This window comes from Bufo gargarizans, chromosome 3 (genome assembly GCF_014858855.1).
Source record: "Bufo gargarizans isolate SCDJY-AF-19 chromosome 3, ASM1485885v1, whole genome shotgun sequence".
NCBI lineage: Eukaryota > Metazoa > Chordata > Amphibia > Anura > Bufonidae > Bufo > Bufo gargarizans.
The window spans coordinates 592,923,620-592,941,638 of NC_058082.1; the positions used below are offsets into that span (position 1 = coordinate 592,923,620).

The following is an 18,019-nucleotide window of genomic DNA, read 5'->3' on the forward strand; positions in this document are numbered from 1 at the left end:
CCGTCGGACAAGCGTCTGGCCTTCGCGGGTCGGTTCGCAGTCTCCTCCGTCATCACCGCCCTTCCCTCAGATCCAGCATGCGGTTGTTGGGAAAGATGGTTGCCTGTTTCGAAGCGGTGCCGTTCGCACAATTCCGATCCCGCACCTTTCAGAGGGCAATTCTGTCGGCCTGGGACAAATCACCGAGGAGTCTGGACAGGACCTTTCTTCTGCCTCCCCTGGCTCGGGCTTCCCTCGGCTGGTGGTTGCATATCCCTCTAAGGGGGAAGTCCTTCAGTCCACTGAACTGGCTGGTGATTACCACAGATGCCAGCTTACGGGGGTGGGGGGGGTTTTCCCTCCCCGGTCCGTCCAGGGCGTTTGGTCTCTATCGGAGTCCAGACTTCCAATCAATATTCTGGAACTGAGGGCGATTCTTCTGTCCCTCAGACACTGGACCCATCTGCTGAGGGGCCACCCTGTTTGGATCCAATCGGACAATGCCACGGCTGTGGCATACATAAACCATCAGGGAGGCACTCGCAACGATGCAAGAGGTGACCCTCATTCTCCTCTGGGCGGAGACGCACGTGCCGGCCTTATCTGCGATTTACATCCCGGGGGTGGACAACTGGGCGGCGGATTTCCTCAGCCGGTCCACCATCGACCCGGGAGAATGGTCCCTGCACCCAGAGGTGTTCGAAGCCCTTTGTCTTCGCTGGGGTCGCCCCGACGTGGACCTCATGGCCTCCAAATTCAACCACAAGGTCCCCCTATACCTGGCCAGGGCACGGGACCCGAAGGCATACGGCGCCGACGCGCTCGTCCTTCCGTGGCGCGAATTCTCCCTTCTGTACGTCTTTCCTCCTTTTCCCCTCCTGCCACGGGTTCTTCGGAGGATCGCGGCAGAGGGCGTCCCCACGATTCTAATCGCCCCGGATTGGCCCCGCCGATCTTGGTACGCCGACCTAATGTTGCTGTTGGCAGACGCACCGTGGCCACTGCCCTCCAGGGAAGACCTTCTCTCTCAGGGACCGATCTTCCACGAGCATTTAGGCTCGCTACGTTTGACGGCGTGGCTATTGAGACCGCCGTCTTAACGCGACGGGGTTTCTCCGTGGACGTAGTCCGCACCATGATCCGGGCTCGTAAGCCCGTATCCTCTAGGATCTACTATCGGGTTTGGAGGTCCTATCTGGGGTTCTGTGAGTCCCGGAGCATCCCACCTCTCCGGTTTTCTCTTCCCACAATCCTGTCCTTCCTCCAGTCGGGTCTGGACCTGGGGCTGTGCCTCAGTTCTCTGAAGGGTCAGATTTCGGCGCTGTCTATTCTTCTCCAGCGTCCCCTGGCCCCTCTAGGGCCAATTAAGACCTTTTTACAAGGGGTGGCTCACTCTGTTCCGCCGTACCGCCCTCCAGTTCCTTCCTGGGACCTGAATGTGGTGCTCTCGGCGCTCCAATCAGCCCCCTTCGAGCCTTTACGGGAGGTCTCCCTTCTGTCCTGCAAGGTCATCTTTCTTGTGGCCGTCACGTCTCTCCGACGGGTGTCGGAGTTAGCGGCTCTTTCTTGCTCCGAACCTTTCCTGATCTTCCACCAGGATAAGGTTGTGCTTCGGCCTGTCCCGACTTTCCTGCCAAAGGTGGTCTCCGCCTTTCACATCAATGAGGACATCGTCCTTCCGTCGCTCTGTCCCTCTCCTTCCCACCCCAGAGAACGGGAACTGCACCGTCTGGATGTGGTCAGGGCGTTGAGGATTTACTTGGAGGTCACCGGGTCCTTTCGGCGCACGGACTCCCTGTTTGTGGTTCCGGAGGGTTCGCGCAAAGGGTTGGCGGTCTCCAAGGTGGCTATTGCCCGTTTCATTAAACTGGCGGTGTCTGAGGCTTATCGAGCCAAGGGCAGACCTCCGCCTTTCGGCGTCACTGCTCATTCCACCAGAGCAGTCGGAGCTTCCTGGGCGCAGAGGCATCGGGCCTCGGCTGAACAGTTGTGCAAAGCAGCCACTTGGTCCTCTCTGCACACTTTCACAAAGTTCTATAGGGTGCATACGCATGCATCAGCGGATGCTGCTTTGGGCCGCCTGGTTTTGCAGGCAGCGGTTTCCTGATGCTCTGGTGGTGTTCCGCCTTGGGTTTGTGGTCCCTCCCTTCTTGGACTGCTCTTGAACGTCCCAAGGTCTGTGTCCCCCAAGGAAAATGGGCGAGAAAAGGAGATTTTTGTATAACTTACCAGTTAAATCTCTTTCTCGCTCTTCCTTGGGGGACACAGCACCCACCCTTCTGTGTTTGGTTACAGGGTTATGGTCTGGCGCCCCGTTGGGTTGCTGGCTGGTTGTTTCCGTTATTGGTTGTTATCCTTTCACTACTTGGACACGCAACTGGTAGCCTCTATCTCCAGGCTGAGGGTATAGCTGATGGAGGAGGGGCTTAACAGTTTTACTTAGTGTCACGCCTCCTAGGGAGCTGAGCTATACCCAAGGTCTGTGTCCCCCAAGGAAGAGCGAGAAAGAGATTTAACTGGTAAGTTATACAAAAATCTCCTTTTTTCTCATTTTCTGTCCTCTTTAGTTTGCAGTACTACACTATGGGTTGGACAGCTGGACAAAAGAACTACTCAGCAAGATGTTGGTAGCCTCTTGGAAGAATTCGGACCTATTGAATCAATCAATGTAAGCACAGATATGTTTTATTTCATTTTCCATACATTAAGCTAATTCGCTTTACTTGATGCCCAGAAAGACTATTCCAGTCTTGAGGTGGGGTTTTGAACACTATCATCAATAACAGAATTTTTATTTTCTCTGCAGATGATCCCACCACGAGGCTGCGCTTACATTGTTATGGTAAACAGGTTGGATGCATATCGTGCTTTACAGAAACTGAGCAGAGGAAGTTTCAAAGTTAACCAAAAGGCGATTAAGGTACGCAGCTACTTTCATGTCGGTGCAAAGAAAAAATTATCTGTTTTTATATACACACAAATAATATGGCTATGTATAAAATAATTGGCACTGTCATTTCATAAAACTTAGATGTTTTCTCATACTTAAATGTTTGAAGAAATTTAAACTGCGGTGGTCTGGCTATGAAGACTTCCACAGGTCTCCAGTTAAAGTGGTCATCTACACATTGTTCCCCTTTTCTGCATATTAGGGTCGGGTGCCAATGCTCCCACTGATACCCAGATGGGAAAAGGATCAGCTGCTTTTTGTTCCCCGTTTCTGCCTCTCAATGTGTTGACTATCCTTAGAGCTGCATATAAATTGTAGCAAATTTGGAGAAAGTATAGAACACGTCCAAGGTCATGGTTGCATCCATTAGCATATATGTATTGCCCCTTTGTTTTTACGATCCGTGTGGGACTCCGTGCCTGGATTCCCACTAATCAATGTCTTAAACGGTATAAAGTTTATTATGTGATAAACTAAATAATATAATTCATGGAATTAAAGGGGTTGTCCCATCTTGCTATGGAAATAAGATGGGACAACCCCTTTAACCACCTCAGCCCCCCTAGCTGAAACACCCTTAATGACCAGGCCACTTTTTACACTTCTGCACTATACTACTTTCACCGTTTATTGCTCGGTCATACAACTTACCACCCAAATGAATTTTACCTCCTTTTCTTCTCACTAATAGAGCTTTCATTTGGTGGTATTTCATTGCTGCTGACATTTTTACTTTTTTTTGTTATTAATCGAAATTTAACGATTTTTTTATTTTTTTTGCAAAAAAATGACTTTTCACTTTCAGTTGTAAAATTTTGCAAAAAAAACGACATCCATATATAAATTTTTCGCTAAATTTATTGTTCTACATGTCTTTGATAAAAAAAAATGGTTTGGGTAAAAGTTATAGTTTGTAAACGCTATGGTACAAAAAAAAACATTTTCCGCTAACTTGTGACAAAAAATAAAAAGTTCTATGAACTCACTATGCCCATCAGCGAACACCTTAGGGTGTCTACTTTCCGAAATGCGGTAATTTGTGGGGTTTTTCTACTGTCTGGGCATTGTAGAACCTCAGGAAACATGACCGTTGCTCAGAAAGTCAGAGCCGTTTCAAAGAGTGGAAATTCACATTTTTTTTTTCTTACAAACTCTCATATTCCACTAACTTGTGACAAAAAATAAAAACTTCCATGAACTCACTATGCCCATCATGAAATTCCTTGGGGTGTCTTCTTTCCAAAATGGGGTCACTTGTGGGGTAGTTATACTGCCCTGGCATTTTAGGGGCCCAGATGCGTGAGAAGTAGTTTGAAATCAAAATCTGTAAAAAATGCCCTGTGAAATCCAAAAGGTGCTCTTTGGAATGTGTGCCCCTTTGCGCCCCATGGCTGCAAAAAAGTGTCACACATGTGGTATCGCCGTACTCAGGAGAAGTTGGGGGATGTGTTTTGGGGTGTCATTTTACATATACCCATGCTGGGTGAGATAAATATCTCAGCAAAAGTCAACGTTTCCCATTTTTTTTTATACAAAGTTGGCATTTGACCAAGATATTTCTCTCACCCAGCATGGGTCTATGTAAAATGACACCCCAAAACACATTCCCCAACTTCTCCTGAGTACGGCGATACCACATGTGTGACACTTTTTTGCAGCCTAGGGGCGCAAAGGGGCCCAAATTGCTTTTAGGAGGGCATTTTTAGACGTTTGGATCCCAGACTTCTTCTCACGCTTCCGGGCCCCTAAAAAGCCAGGGCAGTATAAATACCCCACATGTGACCCCATTTTGGAAAGAAGACACCCCAGGGTATTTAATGAGAGGCATGCCGAGTTCATAGGAAAAATAAAATTTGGGCACAAGTTAGCGGAAATTTATTATTTTTTGTTTTTTCTCACAAAATCTCCCTTTCCGCTAACTTGAGACCAAAATTTCAATCTTTCATGGACTCAATATGCCCCTCAGCAAATACCTTGGGGTGTCTTCTTTCCAAAATTGCGTTATTTATGGGGTGTTTGTACTGCCCTGGCATTTGAGGGTCTCCGCAATCATTACATGTATGGCCAGCATTAGGAGTTTCTGCTATTCTCCTTATATTGAGCATACGGGTAATGAGATTTTTTGACACAACATGGCGCTCCGCCAGAAAGACAGTGGAGAAGGCGAGAGGGAGAAGGAGGGAGGGATTCCCTCCCTCCTATGACGCTGCCACCGCTGAGCCCAATGGAGTAAGCGGGCTCTGAAGATGCCTGCACCACTGCCACCAATGACTGTGCGTTTAATTAAAGGAGGAGGAGGGATGGGGGAGGTAATAAACTGCTGCGCCCCGCCGTCTGACTCCGCCTGAGACGAGTGAGCGCTGAGCTCAGCGAACGGCACCAGCGGCAGCAGAGCAGCCTCCTCCTCCGTCCTGACTCCTAACTGAGTCACTCACGCTTGTCATGTGTACTCCTTTGAGTCCTCCCAGCGTCAGCCCGAGCCCCAGAGTCAGTGAGTCAGTGAGACTGAGCACTGAAAAGCAGCCAGCCCAGCATAGCAGGTACCTAGCCTAGCCCACAGCCAGACCCAGTGCAGGAGTGATGATTAGCCTGCCTCAAAATAAAGGCAGGCAAAAAACATATCTATAAGAAAGACAGCCAGCAAGATTTGGGGTTAATGAGACTCATTAACCCCAATCTTGCCACTACCCATGTTTTAAACATGATGGGGGGTCACTTATTTTTAATGTCAGGCTGGGCACATGCTTTTGAAGTCTTTGGAATGGACCCCATGTGCCTCACATTAATAGTAAGTGACCCCCAAAGTACCATCTAACATAATAGGCAACATAGGGTTAATGTGAGTTGCAGAATACAGGTCATTATTAATATGAGGCACATAGATTGAATTCATAAGACTGTGCTGCCAAATAGCAAGTGACTGTTGTAGCTCATACATTAACCCCATGTTGACCATTATGCAAGAATATGGATATACTTGATAGGGTTATTTCGTTATTATGAGGCACATGGGGGGGTTTGTCACCAGAAACGGTTGTACCTGTGCAATTGTGCATCACAATCACAATTACCCTATGATGTAACGTGGCCCCAGCACCACAATGTATATCATGTAGCAGCTGACCTCACAGCCTCTTACAACCCCAATCTGTGTCGATTTTTGTGAAGCCCATTCCCCCTCCCCAACCACCACCACCCCACCTAGTGAATGAGGTGTGGTTTAAACGGGTTCTGCACTTTCATTGAACTGATCTATCCTCTGGATAGATCATCAGCTTCTGATCGGCGGGGGTCCGACACCCAGGACCCCCGCCGATCAGCTGTTTGAGAAGGCAGCGGCGCTCCAGCAGCGCCACGGCTTTATCACTGTTTACTGCCGGCCCAGTGACATCACAACTAGCGTGGGCGGGGCTAAGCTCTTCACTTGAATGGAGCTTAGCCCCGCCCACGCTAGTTGATACTAGTCGTGAGGTGACGTCAGTGGGCCGGCGGTAAACAGTCAAACAGTGATAAGGCCGTGGCGCTGCTGGAGTGCCGCTGCCTTCTCAAACAGCTGATCGGTGGGTGTCCCGGGTGTCCGACCCCCACCAATCAGAAGCTGATGATCTATCCAGAGGATAGTTAAATAAAAGTGCAGAATCCCTGTAAGCCATTAGAACCACACTGACCGACCTTAAATCATGTGGCCATTGTGCCACAAGCAAATCACTATGAAGTTGAGAGACACTGTAAACAATGCACTGTAATCAAAAGGCTTTTTTGTGTTTTTATTTTATTTTCGCGTGGTATCGAGTATCGCAATACTTTTTCATGGTATCGAAATCGAATAAAAATTTTGGTATCGCAACAACTCTAACACACACACACATTCAAAGTGTTTGCCAAAGCATATGAACACCGCCTCCTCCTCAGCTCATATGCCTCGGCAAACGTATCTTTTACTGCAGAGGAGAAATCTCGTCTTGCAGCGCCGCATACACCGACTTGTGTGTAATCTGACAGCAGCGCAATGCACATCAGTGCTGCAGCTAGTCGATCGGTTGGTCCACCTGGAAGGTAAAAAAAAAAAAAAAAAAAAAAAAAAAAAAAACCAGGCCGCAACGCAATAAATTTTATTAACTTTATAATAACTTTAGAACAGAACATATAAACTTTATTTAACTTTTGAAACTGAACGTTAACTTTTTTGCTTAGTTTTTTATTTTTTTCTTCAGTTTTTTTTTTATTTTTTTACCTTTTTATAGGACAAACCTCTCCTTCCCCATGGGACAATGTGCAAAGTGCAAATCGCCCAAAGATGTGGCGAAGTACATTATGCACTTTGTCCCAGGTGAAAGGAGAGGTTTGCAGCAGCTCTGTATGAATAGGCCCTAATAGCCCTGTGTGCCTGTCCTGGTGAGATGTGATCCATATGCTAAGTGTACCTGTGTGTGGTACTTCCGGAAACACTCTCCAAAGCATAGGGCAGGGTGGTCAGGGCAGTCAGGACAGAAATAGCGGGTGTCACGCCTTATTCCACTCCTGCTACAGACACAACATCTTTTTCGGGGTGACGGTTGGGTTGAGGTACCAGGAACGACACTGGGGAAATGTCGCTCGTGTAGACGGCTAACTACACTGGTGGATGGGGCCACGGAACCTCCTGGGTACAGGAGGTTCTCTATGATCTCTTCCTGAAATTTGAGGAAGGATCCTGTTCTCCCAGCCTTACTGTAGAGAACAAAACTATTATACAGAGCCAATTGAATTAAATATACAGACACTTTCTTATACCAGCGTCTGGTTCTGCGGGAAACTAAATACGGAGACAACATCTGGTCATTGAAGTCCACCCCTCCCATGAGCAAATTATAGTCGTGGACCGAGAGGGGCTTTTCAATGACTCTGGTTGCTCGCTCAATTTGTATTGTCGTGTCTGCGTGAATGGAGGAGAGCATGTAAACGTCACGCTTGTCTCTCCATTTCACCGCGAGCAGTTCTTCATTAAACAAGGCAGCCCTCTCCCCCCCTTGCAAGACTGGTGGTAACGGGCCGTTGGGGGAAGCCCGCGCGACTAGTTCGCACGGTGCCACAGCAGCCAATCTGTTCTAGAAACAAGTGCCTGAAGAGGGCCACACTTGTGTAGAAATTGTCCACATAAAGATGGTACCCCTTGCCGAATAAGGGTGACACCAAGTCCCAGACTGTCTTCCCACTGCTCCCCAGGTAGTCAGGGCAACTGACCGGCTCCAGGGTCCGATCTTTTCCCTCATAGATCCGAAATTTGTGGGTATAGCCTGTGACCCTTTCACAGAGCTTATACAATTTGACCCCATACGCGCTTGCTTGGGATGTATTGTTTGAAGCCAAGGCGCCCGGTAAAATGTATAAGGGACTCGTCTGCGCAGATGTTTTGCTCTGGGGTATACAAATCTGCAAATTTCTGGTTGAAGTGGTCTATGAGGGGCCGAATTTTGTAGAGGCGGTCAAAAGCTGGGTGGCCTCTGGCACGAGAGGTGGTGTTGTCGCTAAAGTGCAGATAACGCAGGATGGCCTCAAATCGTGCCCTGGACATAGCAGCAGAGAACATGGGCATGTGATGAATTGGGTTCGTGGACCAATATGACCGCAATTCATTCTTTTTGGTTAGACCCATGTTGAGGAGAAGGCCCAGAATTTATTTTAATTCGGAAACTTGGACTAGTTTCTAGAGATGAGCGAACTTGCGTCTAAAGTTCGGCGTCTAAAGTTCGGCTTCCGGTTAGCGGAGAATCCCGATCTGGATCCGGATATGGATTCCGACTTCCGTTGTGGTCCGTGGTAGCGGAATCAATAATGGCCGATTATTGATTCCGCTACCACGGACCACAACGGAAGTCGGAATCCATATCCGGATCCAGATCGGGATTCTCCGCTAACCGGAAGCCGAACTTTAGACGCCGAACTTAAAACAGAAGTTCGCTCATCACTACTAGTTTCCACCGGAAAGGCTGGGCATAAAAGCTTCCCGGGTTGGCGGATATAAATTGTGTGGCATACCGGTTTGTTTCTGCCACAACTAAGTCCAAGAGCTCCGCAGTCGAGAACAGCTCAAAAAATCCCAGGGCCGAACCGATCTGAGCTGTCTCAACCCGAACTCCAGACTGAGCGGTGAAAGGGGGAACTAATGGTGCGGCTGAAGTTGGGGGCTGCCAATCAGCATTTGCCAGCACCTCAGGGATTCTAGGGGGTCTACGGGCCTGTCTTTGCGGTGGCTGCGACGGGGTAACTAATGCATGTGCCACCGTACCAGCTTCAACTGCCCTTCTGGTGCTCGCTACTTCACCAGGTTGTACGGCAGTGCTGTTACTAGGTCCAGGATGGGCTGCGCTGCTGGTGTATGCCTCACCACGTAATCCGACAGCGCCAGCCCCACTCTGCTGCTCTTGAAGCGGATCCTGCGCAACCTACAGTCTAGCAACACTGGGCCGGGTACGCCTGGTGGTATCAGGGACCTCAACCTCCTCGTCCGAACTTTGGGTCAGACTGCCACTGCTTTCTACAGGTTCATATTCTGACCCGCTAGATTCATCAGATGAGGGTTCCCATTCCTCATCCGACTATCCGAAGAATACCCCCTGTTTGACATTTGGGCAACTAAATTTAGGGGTATTCCCTGAGACTACCCAAGAAAAAAAAAGCAAGCCTGTCTTACAAATGGGAGGCTAGCGAAGTACCGGAGGCTGCTGCGGTTGATAAAAAAATATAAAAACTGATTTTTTTTAATATCACCGCAGCGCTTGTAAAGCGAATGTGCAGTGATCAAAAAAAATAATAATTTTGTCACTGCGGCGGGGCGCACGTGTGGGTGACCGATCAGGCCTGATCGGGCAAACACTGCGTTTTGGGTGGAGGGCGAACTAAGGTGACACTAATATTGATCACTTACAGATACTATAAAAGTACAAATGCTGATTAGCGATACGCTAATCAGCGAATAAGTGACTGCGGTGCGGTGGGCTGGGCGCTAACCGATCGCTAAAGTTACCTCACCAAGGGGCCTAAACTATCCCTAAAACCTAACAGTCAATACCAGTGAAAAAAAAAGTGATAGTTTACACTGATCACTTTTTTCACTTTCACTAGTGATTGACAGTGGCAAGAAGGGGTGATCAAGGGGTTAATTGGGGTGCAGGGGGGGTTATCTGGGGCTAAGTGTGCTGTTTGGTGCTACTCACTGTGAAGCCTGCTCCTCTGCTGAGACCAACCGAGGAAAAGGACCAGCAGAGGAGCAGGGAAGCCATATAACACATCATATTTACTAATATAATGTGTTAACTGGCTTCTGATTTGATATTTTAAAAATCGCCAGCCTGCCAGCAACGATCATTGGCTGGCAGGCTGGTGACGTGACCCCCCTCGAACTTTTGCCGGCCCGGCTAAGCGCGTCGTCTCGCGTCTCGTGAGATGACGCGTATATGCGTGACTGTGCGCAGCGCTGCTGCCTCCGGAAAGCGATCCTGCGTTAGGCGGTCCGGAGGCAGGTAAAGGGATTCTGCAGTTTGTTTAAACTGATGATCTATCCTCTGGATAGATCATCACCATCTGGCATCTGATTGGCGGGGGTCCGACACAGAGGACCCCCGCCGATCAGCTGCTTGAGAAGGCAGCAGCGCTCCAGGAGCGCTGTGGCCTTCTCACTGTTTACCGCTGGCCCAGTGACATCACAACTAGTATTAACTTGCCTGGGCGCGGCTAAGCGCTGTTCACTTGAATGGAGCTTAGCCCTACCCAGGCCAGTGATGCTAGTCGTGATGTCACTGCCGCGGCCTTCTAAAACAGCTGATCGTCGGGGGTCCCAGGTGTCGGACCCCTGACGATCAGAGGATAGATCATCAGTTTAAACAAACTGCAGAACCCCTTTTAATATTTTTGAGTTGTGAACGTGTTGCAGTAGTTAGTGTTCTGCAGTAACGGCTCATGCGCACAGCCATAAGTGTCTTGCAGTCAGCAAAACGTGTATCCTGGGCAAGTGCATGCTGCTATTTATTTTTAATTTTTTTTATATATATTTCTGCAGAAATGTCCTATTCTTGACCTCAAATCGGACAAGTATAGGACATGTTCTATTTTTTTTTTTTCCGCTGCCGTGAAATGGACATATGGATGCAGACAATACAGTGTCTGCATCTTTTGCTGCCTCGTTGAGATGAATGGGTCCGCATCAGATACGCCAAAAACGCAGATCTGATACGCACTGAAATTACAGCTGTGTACATGAGCCTTCAAATGTGTTTCTTGCTTCAAGGATATGATTATTTGTTAGTTGCATTAGTACATACATGTTTTAACTTAACGGTTTGCTGAATTTGTGTTTTTAGATTGCATGGGCATTGAACAAAGGAATTAAAGCAGAGTTTAAGCAGTATTGGGATGTTGAAATAGGGGTCACGTACATACCATGGAGTAAAGTCAAACCTGAGGATCTTGAGGCACTTTGTGAAGGAGGAATGTTAGACAATGATACTCTTTGTCCAGGTAATTGTCATATTTGTCGCTAAATGTATGTGATTGTATTTCTAATTTTTAGCTAATTTTTATTTATTTTTTGGTCTTAAGACTGGAAACCCATTATTAAAAAGGCAGAGAGTAAAGAGGCATCTCAAAATGGGGCAACTGACAGTGCACAGGCTGAAAATATCCCATCTGTACCTCCACCTGTCCCTATGCTGTCTGTACCGATTCGGCAACCAATGCCAGCAGTGGTAAGTGTTTCAAAGAAAGTTGTGCTTTAGAAAGAATCTGATTGCAGCAGTTGTATGTAAATGTAACACAGGCGTAGGCCCGTTTACTGTAGGGAAAATAGTCTAAGGCTTATTTTCACACAGTTGATGTTTCCATCCAGGTGTGGTCTGTTTTTACAATGGACAGCAATCTGGGCTGAGCACTCAGCCATTCAGTTCAGTGGGTATATGCACATGAGTATTGCTTTTCACTGACCATTTGTCCATTAAGGAAAAAAACTCAGCACATTCTGTCATCCGATTTTCATGTTCGACTGGTCCATTCAAGTCAGTGTGTTGGTGAAAACAAAAGTGACCAACACATGTATGTGCAGTTCATTGCAGTTTTCACTGGTGGTTACTAGGACATGCTGCGGTCTATGTCCAGCCGCCTCTCAGCTTGTTTGCCGCACTGCCGGACCTTCGGCCAGCCCCCATTATAGTGGGCTAGCATTAGCACAGATCCAGCAGGCCCGGAACAGCCGGCTGGACCATGCTACTACAAGTGTGAAAGTAGCCTTACACTTGCATGAAAAACTGATGATAGATGGAATTTGCAAAGAAAAATCGACACGCCCAATTCAGTCACAGAGAAAACGGATTCAACTTGCATGCAAAATGATCTGTTTTTCGCTGAATGACACATTCCATATTGCTGGTGTGAAAGAGGCCTAAATATCTATGGAGGTTAGCAAATGGGACGTCTGTATTATAACTTCCTATAATGACTTTAATTTTTACTGATTGGTTAATGGCTTGCATGTTTATATTTTTTTGTTGCACAACTAATATAATCACCAATGTTTCTATTTGTTGTACTTATGCATCTTTATTTTCAATCTTGTATCATCAGCCAGGTCTTCAGCCATTGCCATCTGTTCCACCCCTTTCAGCATTACCTACAGTTCAAGGTCTTCAACCTAGTGTGACTTTAACTTCTATTCAAGGTTTACCACCTCCACAAGGTTTGCCTCCACCCCAAGGGGTTCCTCCCCTGCAAGGGTTACCTATTCCACCATCATTGCCACCATTACAAGGAATGCCTATGCCTCAAGGAATGCATGTCCCAGGATTCCCAGGGCCTATAAACATACCTCCCCCTGGGTTTGCTCCAGGTGTCCCCCCACCACCATTTATGAGGCCAGGATTTAATCCAATGCAGATGCCACCAGGTAAGGATTGAAATGTGCTTTTGTCTGACTAATGCTCTAATTCTAGGTCCTTATAAGTATTTGGCAGGTACTATACACAAAAGATGTGGCTTATTTACTGCACATACTTCTATGTTTGCATTTGTTTTACTTGTCTTTTAGGTTACTTTTGCGCTACCCTGTTGAGAGGGTCAGATATTACAGGGGAAAATTATGTGTCGTCTTGAAGGGAAAATGTCAGTAAGGGTTTTCAGTGATAACAGTAATAAGTGAGCAGGGACTACCCTCGATTAGTGAGAGTGTCTTGACTGAAATATGGTATGGATATCTGAAATATTTTTACGTATGTTAGTGGTTACTGTGCTCCTAATGTCACTTATGTCTTGTGAACATTCCCCTTCTAGTAATGCATGCTGGTAGTGAGATCTGTCTAGGATGCTGGTGTCTTCACTAGCTCTCGTGTATCAGCAGTGTTATTCTGTACTAATTTTACTTTCTACAGCTTACACAGGATCTCTTCCCTCTTATTCTGACGGACACTGGTTCTGAGGAGCAAGTGATAACCCCACTCCACATGCATACCAGCAGTGAGCCGACTTCAGCACCCCAGACGATTAGCTGCACTGCCTTCTCTTCACTGTTTACTTGCTTGCCATTGACATTGCAGTGGCGAGCAGGTGTAATTACATCTCCATTGTAACCATTCACTTCAGTGGGTCAGCTCTTTCCTACTCGAAATTAAATGAAAATTACAGCAGAGCTGTAATTATACCTGCGAGCATGTAAACAGTGAAGATAAGGCTGTGCTCGTACGAGTCAGCACCTCACCGTTCTGATATTGATGACGTATCCTGAGGATAGGTCATAAATATAAAAAATAAAAAAAAACCCTTTTTAAAGCCATGGTTTGGCTATGACACATCCAAGAATACATCCTGCACACAGATGAGCAAATCCGTTCTATTACTGAGAAGGGGAAGTGCAGGGAAAGGAACATAGCCAGGAACTGGGCTGTCGGGTATGTTGGCTTCCAGGATACCAGGTGGCTGAAGGTGGTACACAGAATTAACAGCATACCCTCTTTTTGATATTTTAACGTGATTTATGCCAGTTGAAAACTCAGCTTTTTATATTTTTTTTCATAAATAAGATTAGAAGATCACTCGGTAGAGGAGCGCGAGCAGCTAGAGACCAAACCATCAGACTGCTAGTCTAGTCTGTGATAAATTAGTCATTCTGCAACTGCTATGTAGAAATTGTATATACATGCTGGCTGCAAACGCCAAGCAAAGCAAACATTTGAACACCAGTTAGATTTTGTTTTTGCCCAATATTTATGCAATTTAATGAAAGTTATACAAAGGCATACATGGCCTTCAGATTAATATCAAATGTACGGAATAGACATCTGACAAGTGAATGCTTTGTATATGTCCTTAACTGATTTGTGAAGAATAAAGGGTTACATGCACACGTTCAGGATTCATGTGCGGAGAATCCGCACTGAAATCCACAGGTGTTCGCAGGCAAATCTGTGCGGTCAATCCACATCAAATGGTGCGGATTTTCCGCATGCAGATTTTACTAAGTGTATGAAGAAAATCCGGTCTGGAAAAAATAAGATAAATTGACATGCTGCGGATTTTGAAAACCGCACCGCAGGTCAAAATCCGTGCGGAAGAAATCTGCATGGTGTGCATTGAGAATTTCAAATTCTCATAGAATACAATGTACATGACCTATGGTGCGGATTTTCCACACGCAAATCTGCGCTGAAAATCCGCACGCAATTCTGATCGTGTGCATTTAGCCTAAGCTCAAAAAAACTGAAGCCATCTGTCAGAGCATACGTGGTATGTGGCTGAGACCTGGCTTTTGAATGGCCTTCTATGTACATGAGCATACATGACAGTGGTTTTTAGCCTACTCAAGCAACATTACTGGATGCTCTACTGAACTTATGCAACCACTTTAAGCCAAATTGTTTGTGTTTAGCAGTATTATTAAAGGGGTTGTCTGGTTTCATGATATTGATGATCCTCCTGTACAGTGATCTGAGGGGAAATGTGGTCAGAGCAGTGTCTCAGGCTGTGTGCCAAAAGACATCCATGTACCTAATAGCAACCGCAGCTTCTACAGTAATATGGGCTATAAAGCGGGATTGGTTTGATACGGGAATTATTTTGCATACTTGCTGGGTTTTGGTGTACATAAAGCGGTTCTCTGGGAATTAATATATTACTACTTTATTGTAAGCATATTCTCAAATAAATGTTATTTATCATGGTTGGTTTTCTCCAGTGGACAAGTGTCAGGGGAAATAAAATGGCCGCTGCTCTATTAGCACACCCAAAACCCGTCCTAATAAAACAGCTGGACAGGTTACCTCAAAGCAGTGAGCTAAAGAGCCGCCTCTCCTCACTACTTTCTGTTGTGGATTACAATTTTACATACAGCTGATAAAATAACATCTGTAGTAATGGAGAGAAGTGAAAATACAGAAAGGATGGACAAGACAGACTGCTGTGTGGATGTGGTAATGTAGCAGAGGGTATACAAGCTACTTATCAGCCACATCCTCCACATGTCCTCTCTGTACTTTCATGTTGCTTTGTCAATGCACACATGATATCGGCTGTATGTAATATCGTAGTTCATGACAGCAAGAGTAGAGAGAAGAACTGAAGCAGCTCTTGAGCTGACTGCTTTGAAGTAACCTGTCCAGCTGTGGTGTAAGGACTTTATTGCCCCTGATGCTTGCCCCCCAGAAAAGAACATATGTTATTTGGGAATCTGTTCATAATAAAGTAATATTTAGGGATTTTTAGTAGCTTAATTTTATTATAGGGGTTGTGCCAAATTTGAATTATCCCCTATGTGTGGCATAGGTGATAACTAGCTGATTGTGATGGAGTGGTAGATCATGCATGTGCACTGCTGCTCTATTCATTCTCTCTGGGGGCTCCAGAGAACGCCACTGGTGTACTTTGCTGTCTCCGCATCTCCCAGAGAGAATGAGTGGAGCGGCAGTGCGCATGTACAAACTATTACTCCACCAGAATAGGGGAAAGGAACACCATTCAAGTAATTGGTGGGGGTCCCAGCAGTCAGGCCCCCAGTGATCAGCTAGTTATCCCCTATCTTGTGGATGGGGTATAACTTAAAAACTTGGCGCAACCTCTTTAAGCAAATCTCATCTACGGAGTGCTGTGGAAATTGACCTGCACTGTGACTGTTTAAATCCCAATTATGTAAAAAAAAAAAATATATATTTTGATTGTCGCAGGCGCTTGTGACCTGGCTATGTTTTCCTGCGTCACATTCCTCTCTGTGCACACATTCGCGCCTTCTATTTACTTTTTCTTTGTTCGCAATATTGTATTGTGCTGTCAGAAGGGAATATTGCATAGGTGATAGATATGTACTATGGGCTTCTGCCGCTAAGGTGCTTGTTGGATTTAGTTACTAAACTTTTTTGTTGACTTTTTGAATTGTGGCTATAAGACAATTGAGTTTGGCTGCTTTGGTTTTCAGATTGATTGGTGAAAAGCCTCCTGATTTAGCTTGGAGACGGCCATTTTACCTGCAAAATTGTATAGCCATTACAATTATTCATGCCGTTTTGCAGGTGAAGGTTCTGTTTTCCCAGCAAAATCATGTGACACTTAATCGGTTTGAAAACTGCACCAGCCCCATACTACAGTCTAACTGCCACACCGAGCTGAAACTACCACCGGCAGTGGCCAGTGCTCTGCACATCATTGTGTTGTCATTGGCCACCATTGGTGGTGGGAATTCAGCCATGTGCAGCAGTCATGCTGTGTGGTCTTTCCCCCGAGTGGGCTGTCTGCATCTGTTGCGACGGGTTCAGTGTTTTGCGATTCGCAATTTGCCTTCCGCAAAAAACAGAACTGTCATTTGCATAAGGCCTTAATCACGGAAAATTAAGTCAGAAGAATGACATTGAAAGTTACATGCAGAGCATAATTCTATACAATATATTGTAAAATGTTGGGACTAGCGACAGCTCCAGTCTCTTGCCACCATTAAAGGGGGTTTGTCACTTCAGCAAATGGCATCTATCATGTAGAAAAAGTTAATACAAGACACTAATGTATTGTGATTGTCCATATTGCCTCCTTTGCTGGTTAGATTAATTTTTTCCATCACACTATTTAAAAAAAAAAAAAAAAAAAGCAGCTCTGTCCTATACACCCTCCCGCAGTCCCAGCCACCACAGAGGCTGGTGCTTTTTCCTAGAGTATGCATGCACGACCACCCCTGCTGGATTGTTGGGTGGTCACAAGCAGTATATAATGTGATGGAAAAAATGAATCCAGCCAGCAAAGGAAGCAGTATGGGTAATAATACATTTAGTAAGTGCCTGGTATTAACTTTCTCTACATAATTGCTATTTGCTGAAGTGAGACTACCATTTTAAATACACTGCATCCTTTCAGCAAAATATGCCTGAACAGTAGGCAGTGTATTGAGGTCTGTGTCATGTGAATTGGGATTGGCCTCAGATGTTGGTGCAAGATTATATAAGGGAGATGAACAAAGTGTATATACCGGGAAACCCTACTACATGTCTTTTGGGTATTGGTTTGGATATGGTTGTAACAGAGAAAAAAACAAAATGTGCTTTTTCAGAAAAAAGTTTGCCAGTTAAAACCAGATTATGAAATATTTCCTTTTTTTTTTCTAATCTGTTCTCTGATTGCAGATTTTTTTTTTTAATTCTATTTACTGAATTTGGCTATGCCATCTTGCCTGTTCTGTTCACAGCATTTTATAGAGATGCTTTACAGCAGCCACCATGGGCCACAGACACTGTAGACAGGAGGGGGCCTAATTGACTTCTATAGGAGAGTTTTCTAGACCTGCTCTGTGACCTGTGCAGAGGACAGGAGGGAGTAGATTAGCTGCAGTCACCTACTGTGAATGGTGGAACCTGTGCTATCTATACAAAGGTGATACCTGTCATTCTAATCCTGACTGTATGATAAGCACATAACTGCAGTGAACTGAACTTTTCTGTACAGACCAAGGAGTGGCACCTATTAGGTTTAGCGTCCAGAAACGGCAAGATTATTTTTAATTGATATGGACATAGAAAATGAAAAATTAATCACAAAAAATTATTTAAAATGTTTAACATAATGTTAACAATAAATATTTTTTTTGCTGACACATTC

General features: G+C 45.7%; 1 protein-coding gene across 1 annotated transcript in view; it reads left to right on the forward strand.

The window, feature by feature from the left end:
• The window catches only part of SCAF4 (SR-related CTD associated factor 4), a 120,083-nt gene that overhangs the window by 58,478 nt on the left and 43,586 nt on the right, over positions 1–18,019 (forward strand). Inside the window, 5 exon segments of the mRNA XM_044284401.1 lie at positions 2,547–2,647; positions 2,786–2,899; positions 11,269–11,425; positions 11,507–11,652; positions 12,524–12,842. Of these exon segments, the coding sequence (XP_044140336.1) occupies positions 2,547–2,647; positions 2,786–2,899; positions 11,269–11,425; positions 11,507–11,652; positions 12,524–12,842 (837 nt within the window).